This window comes from Lagopus muta, chromosome 1, assembly GCF_023343835.1.
Source record: "Lagopus muta isolate bLagMut1 chromosome 1, bLagMut1 primary, whole genome shotgun sequence".
Classification (NCBI taxonomy): Eukaryota; Metazoa; Chordata; class Aves; order Galliformes; family Phasianidae; genus Lagopus; species Lagopus muta.
The window spans coordinates 826,779-846,281 of record NC_064433.1 but is presented as its reverse complement, the minus strand read 5'-3'; the positions used below and the strand labels follow the sequence as shown (position 1 = coordinate 846,281).

General features: G+C 60.3%; 3 protein-coding genes across 13 annotated transcripts in view; 1 reads left to right on the top strand and 2 right to left on the bottom strand.

Moving 5' to 3' along the window:
- Nucleotides 1-228: 228 nt before the first annotated feature.
- On the bottom strand, nt 229-4,161 carry MIOX (myo-inositol oxygenase). Its single transcript, XM_048926169.1, has 10 exons — nt 4,089-4,161; nt 3,659-3,718; nt 2,258-2,338; nt 2,008-2,170; nt 1,844-1,911; nt 1,643-1,752; nt 1,474-1,541; nt 1,274-1,323; nt 559-671; nt 229-462 (listed from the first exon to the last, which is right to left on the bottom strand). Exons 1-10 carry the CDS (start codon nt 4,104-4,106, stop codon nt 354-356), a joined length of 840 nt encoding a protein of 279 aa, XP_048782126.1. The 5' UTR covers nt 4,107-4,161; the 3' UTR covers nt 229-353.
- A 1,300-nt stretch (nt 4,162-5,461) lies between these two features.
- Nucleotides 5,462-8,752, bottom strand: ADM2 (adrenomedullin 2). Of its 2 annotated transcripts, XM_048926307.1 has the most exons (3): nt 8,071-8,752; nt 7,772-7,885; nt 5,462-5,839 (listed from the first exon to the last, which is right to left on the bottom strand). In XM_048926307.1, the coding sequence occupies exons 2-3, from the start codon at nt 7,864-7,866 to the stop codon at nt 5,464-5,466; spliced, it is 471 nt and encodes a 156-aa protein (XP_048782264.1). In that variant the 5' UTR covers nt 7,867-7,885; nt 8,071-8,752; the 3' UTR covers nt 5,462-5,463. The 2 variants fall into 2 exon arrangements, with proteins under 2 accessions (XP_048782264.1, XP_048782255.1); XM_048926298.1 differs by having other exon boundaries at nt 7,772-8,752.
- A 2,296-nt stretch (nt 8,753-11,048) lies between these two features.
- SBF1 (SET binding factor 1) overlaps nt 11,049-19,503 on the top strand; it is a 61,584-nt gene continuing 53,129 nt past the window's right edge. For all 10 annotated transcript variants that reach the window (XM_048969260.1, XM_048969204.1, XM_048969193.1 and 7 more), the window contains exon 1: nt 11,049-11,155. In XM_048969260.1, the coding sequence (XP_048825217.1) occupies nt 11,101-11,155 (55 nt within the window). In that variant the 5' untranslated portion in view covers nt 11,049-11,100. The remainder of the gene's footprint in view (nt 11,156-19,503) is intronic.

Sequence of the window (19,503 nt, the reverse complement as noted above, 5' to 3'; positions counted from 1 at the left end):
AAGCCTTTGACATTCCAACCTGAGATCTCTCCTTTAGGCTTGGGGGGATGGGATGGGGATGGGATGGGATGGGATGGGATGGATGGGATGGGATGGGATGGGATGGGATGGGATGGGATGGGATGGGATGGGATGGGATGGGATGGGATGGGATGGGGGGGCAGCCCTCCCTCTGTGGGGCTGAGGGGGTGTGATTCCCCATGGCACCCCCCATAACCTGAACACAACCGAGGCGTTGTCTGCATGGCAGGTGGGTTTATTGACTGCACAGAGGTGAACACAGTGGGGGGAGTGCTAATTGCTGGGGGGGGGCTGTGGCTGGAGGGGGAAGGGGCTGTGGCTGGAGGTCCAGCTCACCAGCAGAGCTCCCCAGGGCAGTACTTATCAATCAGGGCCTGGTAGTACCCCTGCAGCTCCTTCACGTCGGGCAGCTCCTCCTGCTTGGTGTACAGATCGAACTTGCTGGGGGAGCACAATGGGGAGGATGGGGGTCAGAGGTGGTGGGAGGGGGGTGAGGAGCACCTTCTCCCCCTCCCCACCATGAGCATCACCACACACTTGAGCTCCTTGACCCAGGGCAGCATGCGCAGGTCCTCCTCATTGCACAGGTGCTTGTAGTCCCCGTGTGCATGCCAGGGGTAGAAGGAATGGAAGCGGATCATGTAGAAGGCCTGGAAGGAGGGAGGAAGAGAGGGGACAGGGTTGTGGTATTGGGGGGGGGGAAGAAGGGGGACAGGGTTGTGGTATTGAGGGGGGAAGAAGGGGGACAGGGTTGTGGTATTGGGGGGGAAGAAGGGGGACAGGGTTGTGGTATTGGGGGGGGAAGAAGGGGGACAGGGTTGTGGTATTGGGGAGGGGGGGAAGAAGGGGGACAGGGTTGTGGTATTGGGGGGGGGGAAGAGGGGACAGGGTTGTGGTATTGGGGGAGGGAAGAAGGGGGACAGGGTTGTGGTATTGGGGGGGGGAAGAGGGGGACAGGGTTGTGGTATTGGGGGGGGGGAAGAAGGGGGACAGGGTTGTGGTATTGGGGGGGGGAAGAAGGGGGACAGGGTTGTGGTATTGGGGGGGGAAGAGGGGACAGGGTTGCGGTATTGGGGGGGGAAGAAGGGGGACAGGGTTGTGGTACTGGGGGGGGAAGAAGGGGGACAGGGTTGTGGTATTGGGGGGGGAAGAAGGGGGACAGGGTTGTGGTACTGGGGGGGGGGGGAATTGGGGAGCATTCAGCCCTTTGGAGTGACTGGCCCCCCTCTGCACAACCCCAGCCCTCCCTTACCTCCTTGGGCAGGGCAAAGTTGTTGAACTTCATCACTCTGTACATGTACTCTGTGGAGGAAGTGGATGTTTGGGGGGCTGGGCTGCTCCCCCCACCCCAATGCTCTGTGCATGGTGGGGAGGAGGGGGCTATGGAGGGAACCCCCCCCTCCCCATCCTTTTACAAAGGGTTCTGGGTCTCTGTGTGTCCCCCACGCTCACCATCGTGTCCCCAGGACATGAGCACATTCTCCAGGCCGCAGTGGGGCTGGTACATCCCACACTCGGTGCTGGGGGGCAGAGTTGAGGGGCAGGGAAGAGGGGGGGGTCAGAGTCACACCATGGTACCCTTCCCTTCCGGGTTCCCCGTCTACAGAGGAGCTGCACTCACTTGTACCGGGGGTCCCTGGTGTCAGGGTTGTTGTGGAAGGTGGAATCGTGGAAGACCACCGACTTCTGCACCTTGCAGCCCACTGGGAAGGTATCCCCCACCACCGCCCACTGCAGGGGGTGACAAACATCCCCGGTGTCCCCTAAGGGGTCCCCAAGGAGGGGGTCCTGCAGTCCCCGACCCTCCTCACCCCCACCTCACCTGGGGCTCCCCGAACAGCACCAGGACTTTGCCCAGGTCGTGCAGCAGCCCCACGAGGTGGAACCAATCTGGGGGTAAGCAGGGGGTCATCAGCCCCCCTATCCACAGCCTGGGGAGGGGGCTTAGGCAGCCAGACCCCCCCCTACCCCCCTTTACCACCCCACCTTTGTCAGGGTGGGCACGCCGGATGCCCTCCGCTGTCTGATAGGCATGGAGGGAGTTGGGGAAATCCACATCCGGGTCGGATTCATCCACCAGTTGGTCCAGCAGCTCCAGGGCCTGCATGGCACTCATCCTGCGCAGCGAGCAGCCCCCGTACTCAGCACTCTGCGGAGGTGGGGATGGTGAGCACCGGCCCAGGGGGACCCCCACCATCTCTCCCCCCCCTCCCAGTACCTCCCATGGGACACGAACCTTCCTACGCACAAAGTCGACTGTCTGGTGGGTGTGCATCTGCAGGTACGTGTTGTAGACGCGGTCCAGCAGCTTCCCCTCCTGCAGCAATGGGTCGGGGCTGGGGGGTTCAGTCCCCCGTAGATCCACAGGACCCTCTCCAGCCCTGTGGACCCCCACCCAACTCCATAGGCCACCCTTCAGCCTTCCTCCAGCCATGTGAACTCAGCCCTATGGATTTCCTCCAGCCCCACAAACCCTCCAGCCCCACAAACCCTTCAACCCTACAACCCTGTAGATTCCCTCCAGCCCTATGGACTCCCTCCAGCCTCATGAACCCCTCAGCCCTATGGATTTCCTCCAGCCCCACAAACCCTTCCCTAGCCCCATAGACCCCTTAGCCCTGCGAACCTCCTTCCAGCCTTATGGACTCCCTCTGGTCCCACAGGCCTCTCAGCCCCATGGATCCCTCCAGCCCTGGAGACATTCTAGCCCTATGGATCCCTCAGCCCTATGGATTCCCTCCAGCCCCCCACACCTCTCAGTCCTATGGGCTCCCCCTACCCCCACAGACCTCCCTCCAGCCTCATGAACCCCTCAGCCCTATGGATTTCCTCCAGCCCCACAAGCCCTCCAGCCCCACAAACCCTTCAACCCTTCAGCCCTGTAGATTCCCTCCAGCCCTATGGACTCTCCCCAGGCTCATGAACCCCTCAGCCCTATGGATTTCCTCCAGCCCCACAGACCCTTCAGCCCTGTAGATTCCCTCCAGCCCTATGGACTCCCCCCAGCCTTATGAACCCTTCAGTCCTATGGATTCTCTCTAGCCCCACAGACCCCTCCCTAGCCCCATGGACCCCTTAGCCCTGCGAACCACCTTCCAGCCTTATGGACTCCCTCTGGTCCCACAGACCTCTCAGCCCCATGGATCCCTCCAGCCCTGGAGACATTCTAGCCCTATGGATCCCTCAGCCCTATGGATTCTCAGACCCCTCAGCCCTATGGCCTCTTCCCACCCCCACAGACCTCCCTCCAGCCTCATGAACCCCTCAGCCCTATGGATTTCCTCCAGCCCCACAAACCCTTCCCTAGCCCCATGGACCCCTTAGCCCTGCGAACCACCTTCCAGCCTTATGGACTCCCTCTGGTCCCACAGGCCTCTCAGCCCCATGGATCCCTCCTGCCCTGGAGACATTCTAGCCCTATGGACCCCCTTGTAGCCCCATGGATCCCTCAGCCCTATGGATTCTCCCCAGCCCCATGGATCCCTCAGCCCTATGGATTCCCTCCAGCCCCATGGACCCCTCAGCCCTATGGACTTCCTCCAGCCCTATGGATTCCCTCTAACCTCACAGATCCCCCCCCCTCCCCACAGCCCCCTCAGCCCTATGGCCTCTCCCCAGCCCCACAGCCACCCCTCACCGTGTAGTTGCGCAGCTCAGCCTTGTCCTTGCTGGCCTGTGGCTCATTAGGGTTGGGGTCCTGGTGGAAGGCTCCAGGTGAGCAAGGCCAGCCCTTAACCCAACCATTGCCCCCATTCCTCCACCTCCCCGGAGCAGAGTGAGGGTTCAGGAATGTTGTGACCCCAAAAGAAACCCCCCCCCCCACCTCCAACTGAACAACATTGAGCAACATTGCATGGTGTTGCATGGTCAGATCCATGTGTTGGGAGTCAGATCCACGGGCTTGGGCCCCACTTTGAGGTGATGGCACTGAAGCCCTGAGACCCCCCACCCCCTCCACAGAGGGACTCTCCTGCCTCCCCCATGGCTGCTCTTCACCACTCCAAGTTATGGGGTGGGCTTCCTTAGGGGGAGGGTGGCTGCTGTCCTGCCCTCCATGAGCTACTCACCGCCTGCAGGACCTTCATTGCTGTCCAGGATGGGGGCACACATGCAGCTGCCAGGACCCCCCACCTTTATCCCCAGGCTCAGGGGCAATCAGTCACCAGTTAACCGCCCCCAGTTAATGTTTGAACCCATGGCCAAGGCACCCTGAGGTGCTGCGGTCACTGCACTGGGGAGTCCTGAGCTGCTCCCCACAACCTGGCCTGCCCCACAAATGCAGCCTGGAAGTGAGGAGCCCCCCCCCAATCCACCCGTTGCTGAGGAACTTCATCTGTAGGTAGGACCCCTAAAGCTTTGGGAGGTGGTGGGGGGAGCTGAAGTCTGACCGCACTGCTCCTTGCTCGGGGCAAAGGGGGCACAGGGGTGGCGGGGACAAATGGGACAAGCACCGAGTGTAGGGCTGCAGATTGGGGTTAGGGGGGGTCCCTGGTTCTGCTGCTGCTTTCTCCCTCCCCCCAAGGGCCCAGTGGCTTTTCCTAGCCTATGGGAGGGGAGGTGGGGGGTGTTGGTTGGGGCTGGGGGAGGGAGAAGGGGGATGTGGGGATCCTCTGCATCTCGCACCCCCTCCACATCCTGGGAGTGGGAAACGGTGCAGCCAACAGGGGGAGAACTGGGGGGGCGAGACACTGCACCCCGAGGGGGGAGAGGGGCTGGGGGGACAGATGGACTTGGGGAGGGGGATGGGCAGCCAGGAGGACAAACAGGCAGTAGGAAGGAAGGACAGACGGGCAGATGGATGGACGGATGGACGGACACACGGATGGAGAAGTGGATGTGCGGACGGGACAGCCAGCCAGGCAGGAGGACGGACAGATGGACGGGAAGCCACGCGGACACAAGAATGGCTGGACGGACGGACGGACGGACAGACAGAGCAGCGCGGCCGCCAGGCGGCACCGCAGGATCGCGATCCCCCGGGTCAGCGCGCACGGCTTGGGGGAACGCGGCCGCGCGCATCTGTGCCAAAATCGCAGCGTTTGAGCCCAGGGCACCTCGCTGGGGCGGGGACCCAATGGGGACAGGAGGTGTCGGGTCTCCCAGGAGAGTCCTAGGGGTGTCCGTGCAGTTGTGCACCCCAGAGTTGGCACAGGAACGGGGCACATGGAGCTGCAGCCATGGGGCAGTCACGCTGGTACCTCCATGGAAGTGCTTGCTGCTCCGTCGATATCCCCCCTGGTTGCGCTCCGTCCATCCCATCCCCTCCACGGGTGCATCCCTGTGAGGTTTCACCACCCCCCTGCTGCCCCATCCCCTGCAGGGATCCCACAGAAAGGCGCACAGGAGCCCACAGCCGCTGGAAGTGCTTTAGTGTCAGCTCCTACCCGACCCACACAGTCCTGGGAAGGGGGAGAAGCAGGAGGGGGGGGGAAAAAAAACCCTTTACCCATAGCTGTGGGGGCTGTTGGGGTTCATGGGGGATGAGTCCTGGCGGCCTGGGCGGCCCATCAGCTGCCATAGGCGGTGGCTGAGGTTCTGCACCTGACACGTGCCCAGCACGCAGCCCACCCTCAGCGGCTGAGCGCGGTGCAGCCGAGCCCCGATGTGACGCCGGCCCCGCTGCCCCGGGGGGTGTCGGTGTCTGTGCCTTGGGGACGGCTTGGGGCCGTGCCATAGGGCCGGTTGGGGGCGAGGGATGATGAGTTGTTTGAGTCTGAGGTTGGATTGTAGCCCTTGGGGAGGCTCCCCGTGGGGCGACGGTGGGTGCCGGTGGGGTAAGCGCAGAATGGCTGGGGGGAGTCTCCTGTCTGGGGGTTCCCTGCAAGAGAATGGCATGGGGTCAGTGGGATGGGGTCAGTGGGACGGGGTGGGTGCAGAGCATTGCATCCCACACCCCCCATGCATGTGCCCCAGAGCCCCCCCCCCTACACACACACACACCCCTAGCTGCTCTCTGCCCATGACCGTGACTGCGTCCCTGGCTCAGCTCTCGCCCTTCCCTCCCCCAAGCACTTGTCCATCCTCTGCCCTGATCCCGCACTGGTTCACTGCCCCTGGGAATCTGCAGAGAGAAGAGGGGGGTGTTTGTGCACAGGGGGGCACTGGGCAGAGAGCCATCCCTAGAACACGTCACCTGCCCCCCATCCACATCAGAGACAGCACCCCCCAGCAGATATGGACACGGACACATCTATGGCCATGGGGTGACCCCACACATACAGTCGTGTTCCCCCTTCTCCCACCCGTGAAAGCGCCGTAACCCCTGACCCACACCGCACACCCACGTGCCGCAGCGCGTGCAGCCACGCACGCACGCCATCAACCCCCCACACACAGCTACACGCGTGTCCAGGCATGTGCACACCGCCTGACACACGCGTGTCCCACGCCATCCTCACGCCCCACACCCTCACACAACGCACACGGACAGGAGGTGCCCCATACACACCCATGGTGCCCCTGTGTGTGCAGCCCTCAGCGCCCCTCAGCCCTTCCCACTCAGCCTCAGGTCCCCATTCCCCATCCCCTGTCTCCCATCCCCCACATCCCCATCCCATCCCAGCCCTGTTCCCCATCCTCCAGTTCCATTTCCCACATTCCTATCCTTTCCCCCCTCCCTCCCCACCCCTCCATCTCATCCCCCGGTCCCATTCCTCACCCCCTGTTCCCCATATCTGATTCTCATCCCTGTCCCAGTTCCCCATCTCCAGTTCCACCCCCATTCCCATTCCTCAGCCCTGTTCCCCATCCCCTGTCTCCCATTCCCCATATCCTCAGCCCTATCCCCATTCCACCCCATTCCCTGGTTCCATCTTCTATCTCCCATTCAACTCCAACCCCACTCCCTGGTCCCATTCCCCATATTTCCATCCCTATCCCCATTCCAGCCCATCTCTGTCCCCATCCCCCAACATATTTCCTATTCCCCATCTCCCATTCCCCCCTATTTCCCAAATCCCCATCCTTATTCCCATTCTCCATATCTGATTTTCACCCCTATCCCAATTCCACGTCACCCACCACCCATTCCACCCCATCCCCCTTTCCCAGCCCCTGTACCCCATTCCCTCTCTCTCAGACCCCATATCCCCATCCCTATCCCCACTCTGCCTTATTCCCTGATCCCATCCCCCATCCCCATTCCTCATATCTGACTCTCATCCCTATCCTAATTCCCATCCCCCATTCCACCCCATCCCTGGTCCCATTCCCATCCCCTGTCTCCTATTCCATCCCCCCTCCCGTTCCCCGTATCTCCATCCCTGCCCCCCTTCCCCATCAGATATCTCCTATTCCCCATCCCCCATGTCCCCATTCCTATCACCATTCCCCATTCCACCCAATCCCCATCCCCATTCCCCGGTCCCATCCCCTATCTCTACCCCCATTCTCTATCAAATACCTCCTTCTCCCCATCTCCCATTCCCCCCAATTTCCCATTCCTCATTTCCCCTTCCCTGTCCCAATTCTCCATCCCATCCCCTACCTCCCATTCCCTAGATCTCCATCCCATCCCTGTCCCCATTCCCCATTCCACCCTATCCCCATATCCCCACCCCTATTCCCATTCCCCATCCCATCCCTATCTTCTATTCCCCTATCTCCCCCATTCCCTGCCCCACTCCGGGGCTCCCACAGCACTTCGGGACCACCACAAAAGGATCCATAGGAGTCCCCCCCGTCTCCCTTCCACAGACCCCCGGAGCTGCCCCCGCTCTGCGGGATGCAGGGCGATGCTGGATCGCCTCACCTGTGCTTGGGAGAGCGGCCGTGGGGCAGGGCTCGGCCGTGGGGCAGCTGTAGAGCGCACAGAGCGAGGGTGATGCAACCCAGCGCTGCTCTCATGGCGTGGCCGGGGCGGCTGCTGCGGGGAGAGGAGAGCCGCTCAGGGCCGGGCAAGGCTCGGATGGGCGCAGATGGGCACGGCTCGGTTCAGCGCAATGTACCACGAAGCGGCTCCGGGGGTCCCAGCGCCGAAGTCTGAGCCGATAGCAGCGCTGTTCCCCCGGTGCCCACCCCGCCTCGTGCCGTGCCCGGTGCCACCCGTACCTGCCTGCGGGGCTGCCCGGTCCCGGTGTCGGCTCCGCTGGGAGCCGCTCTCTCTGCGCGTTGCTGCTCCCCACCCGGCCCAGGTTAAATATCGCCGGGCGGGAGGAGCAGCGGGAGGAGCCACGGGGAACGGGGCGGCACGGCTCGGCTCGGCTCGGCTCGGCTCCTCGGGATTTGGCTCGGCTCGGCTCGGCTCCGCTGCTCCGGATTTGGCTCGGCTCGGCTCGGCTCCGCTCCTCGGGATTTGGCTCGGCTCGGCTCGGCTCCGCTCCTCGGGATTTGGCTCGGCTCGGCTCGGCACGGCTCGGCCGGGAACGGGGTCGAGTCCGCTCCTCACCCGGACCTGTGCCCCCTGCCCAGGGTGGAGCATAGCGATGCCACGTCCTGGGGAGCTGTGCTGAGCTGTGCCGTGTTCATCTGAGCCCCAGCGAACCGTGCCGTGCCGAGCTGTGCCAAACTGAGCCGTGCCAAGCTGAGCCGTGCCGTGTAAAGTCGTGTCAAGCTCGGGGCGCTGCGCCCAGCTGTGCTGTGCCAAGCAGTGGCAAAGCGTGCCTATTCGAGCCACGTCATGGTGGGGATGGGATGGGGGTCCCTGTGCCAGGCTTCTGGTGGGGGCTCCCCATGGCACCCCGTGTGCCCCCCATCCGGGAGGTGGAGGTGACTGCGTGAGCCTGGATGGGACATCAGGTCTTTGGCCATTTTCGGCTAATTAACATCTATTTAATTGCAAAGGGAGCGGGGGGGGGGGGGGGGGGGGGGGAGCAGCCCTACTCATCCTTTTCCCCCTTTTCCACTCGGGGTGAGTGGGGGGATGAGGATGAGACAGGATGGGGATGGAGATGGGGATGGGGAGGGGGTGAGGATGGAATAGGATGGGGATGGGGTTGGGGATGAGGATGCTGATGGGAATGAGATGGGGAGGGGGGTGGGGATGAGATAGAATGTGGATGATAACTGGGATGAGGATAGGAAGAAGGTGGGGATGAGATGGGATGCGATGGGGAGGGAGAGGGGATGGGATGGGGTAGGATGGGGATTGGGGTGAGATGGATGGGATGGAGATGGGGATGGGGATGGGGATGGGGTGGATGGGGATGGGGATGGGATGGGGATGGGGATGGGGATGGGGATGGGATGGGGATGGAGATGGGGATGGGATGGGGTGATGGGGATGGGGGATGAGGGATGGGATGGAGGATGGGATGGGTGAGATGGGGATGGGATGGAGATGGGGATGGGAATGGGGATGGGGATGGAGATGGGGATGGAGATGGGATGGAGATGGAGATGGGGATGGAGATGGAGATGGAGATGGAGATGGAGATGGAGATGGAGATGGAGATGGAGATGGGGATGGGGATGGGGATGGGGATGGGGATGGGGATGGGGATGGGGATGGGGATGGGGATGGGGATGGGGATGGGGATGGGGATGGAGATGGGGAGGGAAAGGGGATGGGATGGGGTAGGATGGGGATTGGGGTGAGATGGATGGGATGGAGATGGGGATGGAGATGGAGATGGGGATGGGGATGGGGATGGGGATGGGGATGGGGATGGAGGTGGGGATGGAGGTGGGGATGGAGGTGGAGATGGCGATGGGGATGGGGATGGGGATAGAGGTGGAGATAGAGGTGGGGATGGGATGGGATTGGGTAGGGATTGGAGACGGGGGCAGCGTGATGTTATGGCAGGCAGGTAGCAATGGACACAGGATTGGGCAGCACTCAGCCTGGCGCTGCTGGAGGAATCCATGCATCGGGTGAGAGAGCACAAAAACACTGGAGCAGCGTCAGTCACCACCAGGAGAGTTAAGGGGAAAAATTGAGGTATAAGGGGAAAATGTGTCCCCAGCATCCTCAGCGCCCCATGTCCCTGACATCCCCAGTATTCCCAGTGCCACCAGTGTTCCCAGCATCCTCAGTGTTCTCACTGTGTTCCCCAGCATCTCCAGTTGTCTCCAGTATCCTCCTAATGACCCCAATGTCCTCAGTGTCCCCAGCACCTTTGGTATCCCCAGCACCCCAGTGGGTCACAGGGATGGAGGGAAATCACAGAGACAGAGGGATGCAGTGACATGGGGACACAGGGACACAGGAACGCGGGGACACAGGGATGTAGGGACATCACAGAGACATAGGGGCACAGGGATACAGTGACACAGGAACATGGGGACATGGGGATATTGGGACACCAGGGTGCAGGGATACGAGGACAGAAGGATTCAGGGATGTAGGGACGTGGGGACATGGGGACGTGAGGACACAGGGATGTAGGGGCATCACACAGGCATAGGGCCACAGGGATGCAGTGACATGGGAACGTGGGGACATAGGGACACCTGTGGGGATGTGGTATGCGGTACCCTGCCTGGGACATCCCTGATGTTGTGGCACCATCACTAGCCCTGCAGGGCCCTGGAACACAACCCAGGGGTGCTCTCAGTGCAAAGCTCATCCCCACACCCCTATGTGTGCCATAACCGTATCTCCAGCGCTTCATCAAGGGATTGTGGGACGATAGAATCATCGTGGCAACACGGAATCACGGGATGCTGGGATGATGGATTATCCCAAGCCGGAAAGGATCCACGAGGATCACAGCTCCGACACCCCAAGATCCCCTCCCTCCATCCGGGACCGCCCGCTGGGACCGCACCCGAGGAGCGCCCTCCGCTTCCAAAGCCACGCCCCCTTTCCCCGAAGCCACGCCCACTACTTAAACCACGCCCATATCGCCAAAACCACGCCCATTATCCCTCCAACAAACCACGCCCGCTCCCGACGAAAAGCCACGCCCATCTCCCTTAAACCCCGCCCACTCCATTTTCCCCAACGGCGGTGCTGTAGCCACGCCCATCTCCGCGGCTTCTGCGCAGGCGCAGTGCGGGCGGGCCGGGCCGGGCAGCGCGCGGGGCCAAGATGGCGGCGGCGGGGGCGGCGCGCGGGCGGGCGGGCAGAGCGGCGGCGGCGGCGGACGGGCGGTGAGCGCGGCCCTCCCCGCGCGGCCCGGCCCGGTCCGGCCCGCCGCCATGGCCCGCCTCGCCGACTACTTCGTGCTGGTGGGCTACGACGCGGAAAAGCGCGGTGAGCGGGGCGGAGGGGCGCAGGCCGCGCCCCACAGACGTGGCGGGGTGGGCCGAAGGGTTGGAGCTGAGGGGCGGCGGGGAGAGTGATGGAAGCGGGGCCTACCTCAGCGAGGGGCGGGAGAGGCTCCGGGTGAAGGGTTTGGGCACGGGGCTGCGGAGAGGGGCTGTGGAGGCCCGGGGGGGCCGCAGCCTATGGGCTGCCGGGGGGGGGAGCGGGGTTGCGGCCTGGAGGCTCCTGAGCATGGCCTGCCCTGACCCCGATCCTTGCCTGACCCCGGCCCTGACCCCGGCCTGCCCTCACCCGTGGGGCGCAGATCGCCGTGACTGCGCTGGGAGGGCACAGCTGCAGCACTGCTCCCAGTGCCGGGCTCCTCAGTTCCAAGCAGGCTGGAGAGAGCCTAGCTGAAGGTGCAGAGATGGTGGGGGCTTGGAGCAGCTCCTGATGGGGGCAGACTGAGAGCACCAGGGCAAGTGAAGAGTGCTGAGCCTGGGGAGGAATGGCAGCATGCATTGGTGCGGGTTGGGGGCTGAGCTGCTGGGAAAGAGCTCTGCGGAGGAGGACCGGTGGGGTCCTGAAGGACAGCAGTTGACCACTAGTTGACCAACAGTTAACCAGCAGTTAACCAGTGGTTGACCGTGAGCCAGCAGTGTGACCTGGTGGCCCAAAAGGCCATTGGAACCCTGGGATGCATTGCATAGAGTGCAGACAGCAGAGCAGGGAGGTGCTCCTGCTCTCTGCTCTGCACTGGGGAAGGCACAGCTGCAGCACTGTGCCCGGTGCGGGCTCCTCAGTTCCAAGCAGGCTGGTAACTGCTGGAGAGAGCCCAGCTGACGGTGCAGAGATGGAGGGGGCCTGGAGCAGCTCCTGCTGGGGGCAGGCTGAGAGCCCTGCAGGCTGTACATGTGAAGGAGTGAAGGCTGAGGGAGGTCTGAGCAGAGCTGGTGGATATCTGAAGGGTTTGTGGTCAGGAGGAAGGGGCTGGGCTGTGTTTGTTGATGCCCAGCACAAGGACAAGGGGCAGCGGACACAGACTGGAGGCCAGGGAGTTGTGTGTGAGTGTGAGGAAGAGCTGTGTGCTGTGAGGGTGGCAGAGCTCTGGCACAGCTGCCCAGACAGGTAGGGGAGCCTCCTTCTGTGCAGAGATCCAAATCTGCAGGGATGCTCTGTGTGCTGCTGCGTGGGGGATTGCAGTGGGGGGGCTGTACAGAGTTCCCTTCCAGCCCCTCCAGTTCTGAGGTTCTGTTACATGAATGCTGGCGTTTGTGGTGCTCAGTGCTGTCATGCTGTGGGATCCAGCTGCTAGTTTCAGTCCTGCAGTCCCAACAAACTGTGTAAGTAGCAGGAGCTCTGGGTGCACTGCGTGGTGCTGCCCCTCAGCACTGCTGGACCCAGAGCAGAGCATCAGGAAAGGCCTTGGGCTGCAGAGCAGGGCCTGTCCAGGATCCACAGTGTTCTCTGAATGATGTTGCAGTGAATTTTGTTGTTGTCTCCTCAGTTCTCTCAGTGCTGCAGCCCTGGTGAGGATCCAAGGAGCGTGGCCCCGGTGCCCTCAGGTTGTTCCCATGCTGCAGGTGGGATCCACGCTGAACTCTGTCGACTGGGGCACAGCTGCTCAGTTTGTGGTTCCTTTACGTGCTGTCTCTGAGCACGTTGGATGTTAGGAAACATTTCCTCTGGGAAAAGGAGGTCGCGTGCTGGAAGTGGGGGAGTCCCCATTCCTGGAGATGTGGCACTTAGGGACACGGTGGGATGTGGTTGAATTTGATAGTGTTAGAGGTTTTTTTCCAGCCTGGATGATTCTGTTCTGCACTGTGTTGGTCCTGCCCTGGGGTCACAATTCATGCACACAGCAGTGGCTATCGGTGGCCCTGTGGGGCAGTCCTGAAGTATCCTCTCCTATCCTGTCCTTGCCCCACATTCTGCACACCCAGAAGTGAAAGAGAAATGTCACGAATGTTCACGGCACCATTCAGGACGCGTCTGCAGAAGGTGCTCAGTGGTGAAGGCATTAACTTTGGTGGGACGTTACAGAGGAGACCTCACCATGAATGAGCTCTGTTCTTCTGGCTTCAAGGTTTGTGTTTGAAGTTGGAAATCTCACCTGTAGGGCACAGAACTGCACTTGTGTTATGTCAGTTTGGATCTTGGCACAGCGTGCGGCCCTGACCCTGCAGATCTTGAGTGGGTTTTGGTGCTGTAAAGACTGGTGGGAGCTGGCCAGGTTAAGAGACTGCAAACCAGAGGTGCAGGTGCTGTGCTATTAGCACAGAGCAATCAGGCTTTGGTCAGGTCTTAATTAGTGCTGCAGAGCCACTAGCGCAGCGGGGCTGGAGGTGCACAGGGTCTGTGGGGTGTTTGGTTGCGTGCTGGGGGCAGACAGACTGACAGACTGACTGACAGCTGAATGTGGTGAAGCTGAGGAGCTGCTGCTGCAGAGCCTCTCCGAGCATCCATCTGCTGCAGAACGCACAGCCTTGTCCCTGTGAGCAGCTATCTGACATCGGGGGTCAATCTGACAGCGTTTCCTTCCCGCTGGATTTCCTGCACCCCCCCCCCCCCCCTCCCTGAAGGCAGCTTTTAGATAAGGGCTGGGAGGAAGGGCGCGCGCTGCTCCCCTCCGCCTGTGACTAATTGCTGTACAGGTTGGGTCGGTCTCAGGGCTGCTCCTCCCCGCCCCACACAACACAGAGCTCCTGGGAGGGAGCTGCCCTCGAGCCCCCCCCAGGCAGGGCTGGGAATGGGCTCTGCCCATTGCCACCTCCGTGTGCTGGGGGATGCCAGGAAGCCAGCAGCTCTGTGCCATCGCAGAAACTGAAAGCATGCAAAGCTGCTGCTAGGCCATGGAGGGGGCAGGAAAGGAAATGGGGTGTGTGGGAGCCTGGCATGGTGCTCTATGGGGTCTGTGGGGCTCTGCGTGGAGCTGGTACCCAGCTCCCTATGGATATTCATCCCATAGAGCCGTGATGGCTGATGGTATTCTGACAGCAGTTGGGTTGAGTTCTCTTGGTGCTTGTGGTTCTCTCTGTGCAGAGCAATGGCTGCTGTCTGCCTGCTGTGGTTGGGGGGCTCCTATGTTCCCAATGCTCTGTATGGGTCTGGGGAGGAGCAGTGCAGGTTGAGAGCGTATCCAGCATTGGCCATCGTTGGGTTTCTGTATGGAGCATAGAGTGAGGCCTGGCCCCACGCTGGGTGAAGTTGGTAAAGGATTTGCCCTGGGGTGGCTGTGGGGCTGCTGCTGCTGCCATGGGGTGGCTGTGGGGCTGCTGCTGCTGCCCTGGGGTGGCTGTGGGGCGGCTGCTGCTGCCATGGGGTGGCTGTGGGGCTGCTGCTGCTGCCCTGGGGTGGCTGTGGGGCTGCTGCTATTGCAGGCCAGCTGCTGGCAGCGGGATCTCAGTGTGTGCTGCCGTGCGGCCCAGCCAAGTGAGTCATCATTTGACTCAGACACAGCGGCTGCTCCACGCGCGTGGAAGCCCCATCCATTGAACCACCCCCAGTGGTTGCCAACAGCATGTGGCTGCATTTGCCACATCCACGTTTGGGGAGAGGGTGGCTCTGTGTGCGTGCAGTGCTGCCCGTCTGACTGCAGCACCTCTGCATGGAGCGGGCTGAGAGGTGTGCAGCCCGCAGGAGGGAAGGCTGAGAGGGATCTGAGAGGTGTTGGTGGATACTTGAAGCGTGAGGATCGGGAGGATGGGGCTGTTGGGTGGTGCAAGGTGCCAGGACTGCAGAACCAGCACTGTTCCATGGTTGTGTGCCCACCAGGGCCAGGCTGGTGCTGTCTGCTGCCTTCCACGTGTGTCACGGTTTCGGCAGAGTGGGTGAACGTGAGGAGGAAGCACCAATTTGAAACATATGCTGCGATCAAATTCCTTCACTGTTAGTAATATTTTGTTTGCTGCCAGTGAGAATTTTGGAAATGTATTTTATTTTATTTTTTTTGAAATTTCTCTCACTTTTAGTTTGCGTTTTTCACAGTTGAGGAGGAATCTGCAGATTTGGTTCCCGGCGAGCTTTGTTTCCCAGTTTGCAGCCCTGTGATGCTGGCTGGGAGAAGCAGCTGCAGTTTCATCCATGCTGGAAGCAAACAAACACAAACAAAAGAGGCTCAGCCTGCATCTGGGACGTGCCCTGGTGGTCATAATAGGAAGGGGTGCAATTGTGAGGGGTATGGGGCACATCTGACCTCATTCTCCCCTTATAGGAACGTGTCCCTCAGGCCTGCAGCGTGGGCATCCTACCAGCTCTGCATGCAGAGGGCTGGCTGAGGTCTGCATTGCATGTGAGGACTGCTGACCCCACAGAGCAAAGACCCTCTCCTTGCACCAATCCCAATCCCCTTTTGTTTGTGGCGTGGCTCAGAAGCAGCCACGTGTCAGCTTGCAGGAGACAGCCCTTGAGTTTGTCAGCTGCTGGTGCCTCGTGTCTGAGATTGGGTCAGAGAAGCACGTTGCTTTTATCCCTTTTTTTTCAGGATGCAGCAGGGACTTTTTGGGGGAGGAAAATGGAGCGTCTCGGTTTGTTAGGTGCATCTGTGCCGTGGGTAGCTGTAGGAAGTGGAGCAGAAAACAAGCTGGGCTGCCCGCCCCTCATCGCTGCGTCACCTTCCTGCTGATGGCCCAGATAAGCACTCTTGGTGTGCAGAGGATGCCCTGCCCCAACATGGGCAGCTCAGAGCTCGGCACCCAGCACGGGGTATCCAAGAAAGACCTCTGAGATCGTGAGGTTATTCCAAATTGGGAGGGATTCATAAGGATCATGGAGTCCAACCTCAGCCCACCCCCACTGTGCCTGCTGTGTCCCCAAGTGCCACATCTCCGTGGTCCTCCTCCATGGATGGGGAGCCCCCCAATGCCCTGGGCAGCCTCTGCCAGTGCCTGGCTGCTCTTTTAGAGAAGAAATTGTTCTTAATATTTAATCTTTAAAGGGTGGGAGAAGATTTCTGGCATTCTTAAGGTCCTGACCTAATGCTGCTTGGTTTGATTCTCGTTTAGATACGTGCAGCCAAATGTCTGATGTTTGAAGAATGGAGATGAGTGTCTGTTAGTTGAAACCATGTGAAGTAAACTGCATGCAGGACCCGGTCAGGGCTTTGGGTACACGCTAGAGCCAGGCTGGGCAGCACATTCCTTGGGGTTGGGACACGTTAGCAGGCTCTGAAGTGTGAACACATCCCGCCAGTGTGTGCACTGTGGATGGACAGTGGTGTCCCCTGTGGGTGCAGCTGTGCCCATTGGTGCTGCTTGGCTCAGTGGGTGCTCAGCTGCTGGGGTTGGGTGTGGGGCTGTTGGAGCAGGACCTGAGGAGGATGCAGGGATGGTCAGAGGCTGCAGCTGTGTGTGGGGAAGGGCTGAGGGAGGTGTGCAGACTGCAGAAGGGCTGGCTGCAGGGAGATCTCGCTGCAGCCTTGAGGCCCTGAAGGCACTGATGCACAGGAGGAGGGGGGGCTCTGTACACAGGCAGAGAGCGATGGGACACAGGAATGGCTTTAAACCAAAAGAGGGGAGATTGAGGTCAGATGTGGGGAAAACCCAGAGGCGGTGCAGCCCTGGCATTGCTGCCCACAGCTGTGGATGCTCCATCCCTGGAGGCCATGGATGGGGCCCCAGGCAGCCTGAGCTGGGGGCACCCAGCCTGTAGAGGTGGTGAGGCACAGGGGTCCTTTCCAACCCAACCGCTGTATGGATTCTGTGATTTTTAAGGACCCTTCCAACTCAGCCCTTTAAGGTCCTTCTCAACTATTCTGGGCTTCCATGGGTCTGTGAACCTCCCCAGGGCAAGCAGGAGCCCTAGAAAGGCAGCATCTCACCAAGTGCTTGAGTGTCTCCTCCCCAAGCTTGGCCGTTCCCCATCCTGCCCACGCAGCGCCGTGGCTCCGTCGTTGCCCACAGCTCTGTCATCACCCACGGCTCCATCCATCACCACAGAGGGATGGGAAGAGCGGGCACAGCTGCGGGCAGCAGGCTGACACTCACCCACGGACACAGCATCTCTGTTTGGAGCTGAGCAGGAGCACAATCGTTCTCTTCAACTCCTCCTGGAGTTGCAGCAGAAGGGGTATCAGCGAGGGGTTGTGTCATCAGCTTGATTTAGAAGCACATGGAGCTGTGCATCGTGAGACATGCATGGGGTGGATTGCGGGTGGAAATGCTGTGTTTGGTGATGCTGGACTTTGTCAGGCTGCCTCGCAGGGTTCCTGCACAGAGCCAGGTGATTAGGAAGGAGAGATAAGCTGCTGGGCGAGCGCAGCGTGAACTTAGCAGAGCTGTTTAGGAAGGAGGTCAGGCAGCACTGAGGATGGGCTGCTCCACTTTGCTTCCAAACAAATGGAGTGAGCCTCTTGGAAAGGGAAATACTGTTTTATGTGGACATTGGCTGTGAGACAAGGCCCCATGGTGACCCAGGTGTGGGTCAAGGAGACAGGGACTGCTTTGCTGCATAGAGCAGCGCCCGACGGCAGCGGGGAGCCTCTGCACGGACACCCCAGTGACGTGGGGGCTGTGTGGGTGCTTTGTACACAATGCAGGTTAGCTCTGGCCTCTGTGTGACAGCTCCTGGTAGTTACATCTGTCTGAGATCTCAAATGGGATGAGCACAACTTGGCCACGTTCCTCGGGAGCTGCGGTGCGGCTGGTGATGCGCTTGAAGCACGGATTAGCGAGCGGCACGGGCGCGATAACAGAGTCTGCCCCCGGCTCTGTGCATGCAGCAGCCTTGATTTTTTTTCCCCTAAAAGGCTCCAAATGATCCCACAGCCTTCGTGCAGCTGCATGGATACAAAGACAGGGCCTGGAGCATCTTGACTTTGAACTTCTTGACTTCACGGTGGCAGAGCCCTGGCACAGCTGCCCGGAGAGGGGTGGGGGAGTCTCCTTCTGTGCACTGATCCAAACCTGCCAGGATGCTCTGTGTGCAGCTGCTGCAGGGAACTGCTGGGGGGTTTGCACTGGTGGGGGGGTTTGCATGGGGGAGCTGCACAGGTCCCTTCCAGCCCCCACAGCTCAGGATTCTTTTAACTTTGGCAGCGCCCCATGGGGATTTCTGCTTTGGGGAATCACTGCTCCTGTTCTTCCCCTGTGGCTTCAGGCTCACCAGGTTCCTCTCAGCTCCTCTGCTCTGTGTTTGTGCTTTTTATTCCCCTTGCTGTTAGTTTCTCAGCTGTTGGAAGGTTTCTTTGCTTGTTCTGCGTGGTTATCTGCGTCCTCTCGGTTTTAACTTCACAGTCATCTCTTACATCCCCGTGTTTGTTCTCCAAATGCTGGTGACTGAGGTCACTTGCACAGCCCTCAGCACACACAAGAAGGAGGCTGATGCGTTTCTCTTGCCTTCGGGTTTTGTTGGCCACTTACTTCATAGAACTGCCTTCCCAAAATGTTAAACCTCTGGGAAATTTCTCTCACTGAGGATGTCAGCATGAATACGTTGGATGGTTTTTGAAGCAGCGACGTGCATACTTGAGGTTTGTGTTGTGCTTTAGTTTGGTGCCTCATCAGAACGAGCTGTTCCAGGGAAGGGCTCAAGCTGTGACTGCATGTGGCAGAGTCCAGTGTCAGGGAATTCCTTGGGATGGAAGGGTTCCTTAGAGGTCATGGAACCATAGAATGGTTGGGTTGGAAGGGTCCCTTCAGCCCCACAGGCTGGGAGCCCCGCAGCTCAGGCTGTCCAGGGCTCCATCCGTGGCCTTGGGCACCTCTGAGATGGGGCACCCACAGCTCTGGGCAGCAGCACCAGGGCTGCATCACCTCTGGGCAAAGGATTTCCCCACATCTGACCCCGTTTTCCCCTCTTCCACTTTAAAGCCATTCCCCCTGTGTCCCACTGCTCTCTGCCTACATACAGAGCTGCTCTCCTGTGTATCTCCTGTCTCCCCGCAGCCTCCAGCCCCAAACCTGTGCCAGGCCGGCAGGAGAACAGATGGAATAAACCCCAGAGAACTGTATTTTGGCAGCTGAGTGCTGTGACACTGCTTCAGAGCACACAGCCACCACCTTGCTCACAAACACAAAGATGAAGGTTAGGCAGATCACACAGAATCCATGCAAAAGCTTTGCAGGACTCAGCAAGCCAAGGTCACAGCCTCTGCTTCTTGGCACTCACGGCCTTTTCAGATAGGTTTTTGCCCAGGTTTTTTTTTCCTTTTTTTGCAGCCATGTTTTCTCAAAGGCCCTTCAGAGGTGTCTGTGTGTCCTTTCCCCTGAACAGGAAGGATCTTGCTGTGCTGGGGCAGCAGGAAGGCGTGCGTCCATTGCTTCTGCAGTGCACCTATGGAGTTGACATTGGTTCCTGACCTCATCCCCCTCCTTTCTTCTTCTTCTGTCTCCACTCTGCATCCAGAGGAGGGCCACAAA

Coding starts and splice junctions, on each gene's coding strand:
- MIOX (XM_048926169.1), bottom strand. Junction 1,542..1,642: donor ACCAGGGACCCCCGGTACAA/GTGAGTGCAGCT, acceptor TCTGCCCCCCAG/CACCGAGTGTGGGATGTACC. Junction 463..558: donor CCCTGGGTCAAGGAGCTCAA/GTGTGTGGTGAT, acceptor GTGCTCCCCCAG/CAAGTTCGATCTGTACACCA.
- ADM2 (XM_048926298.1), bottom strand. CDS start 7,866: ATGAGAGCAGCGCTGGGTTGCATCACCCTCGCTCTGTGCGCTCTACAG. Junction 5,840..7,771: donor GGCCGCTCTCCCAAGCACAG/GTGAGGCGATCC, acceptor ATTCTCTTGCAG/GGAACCCCCAGACAGGAGAC.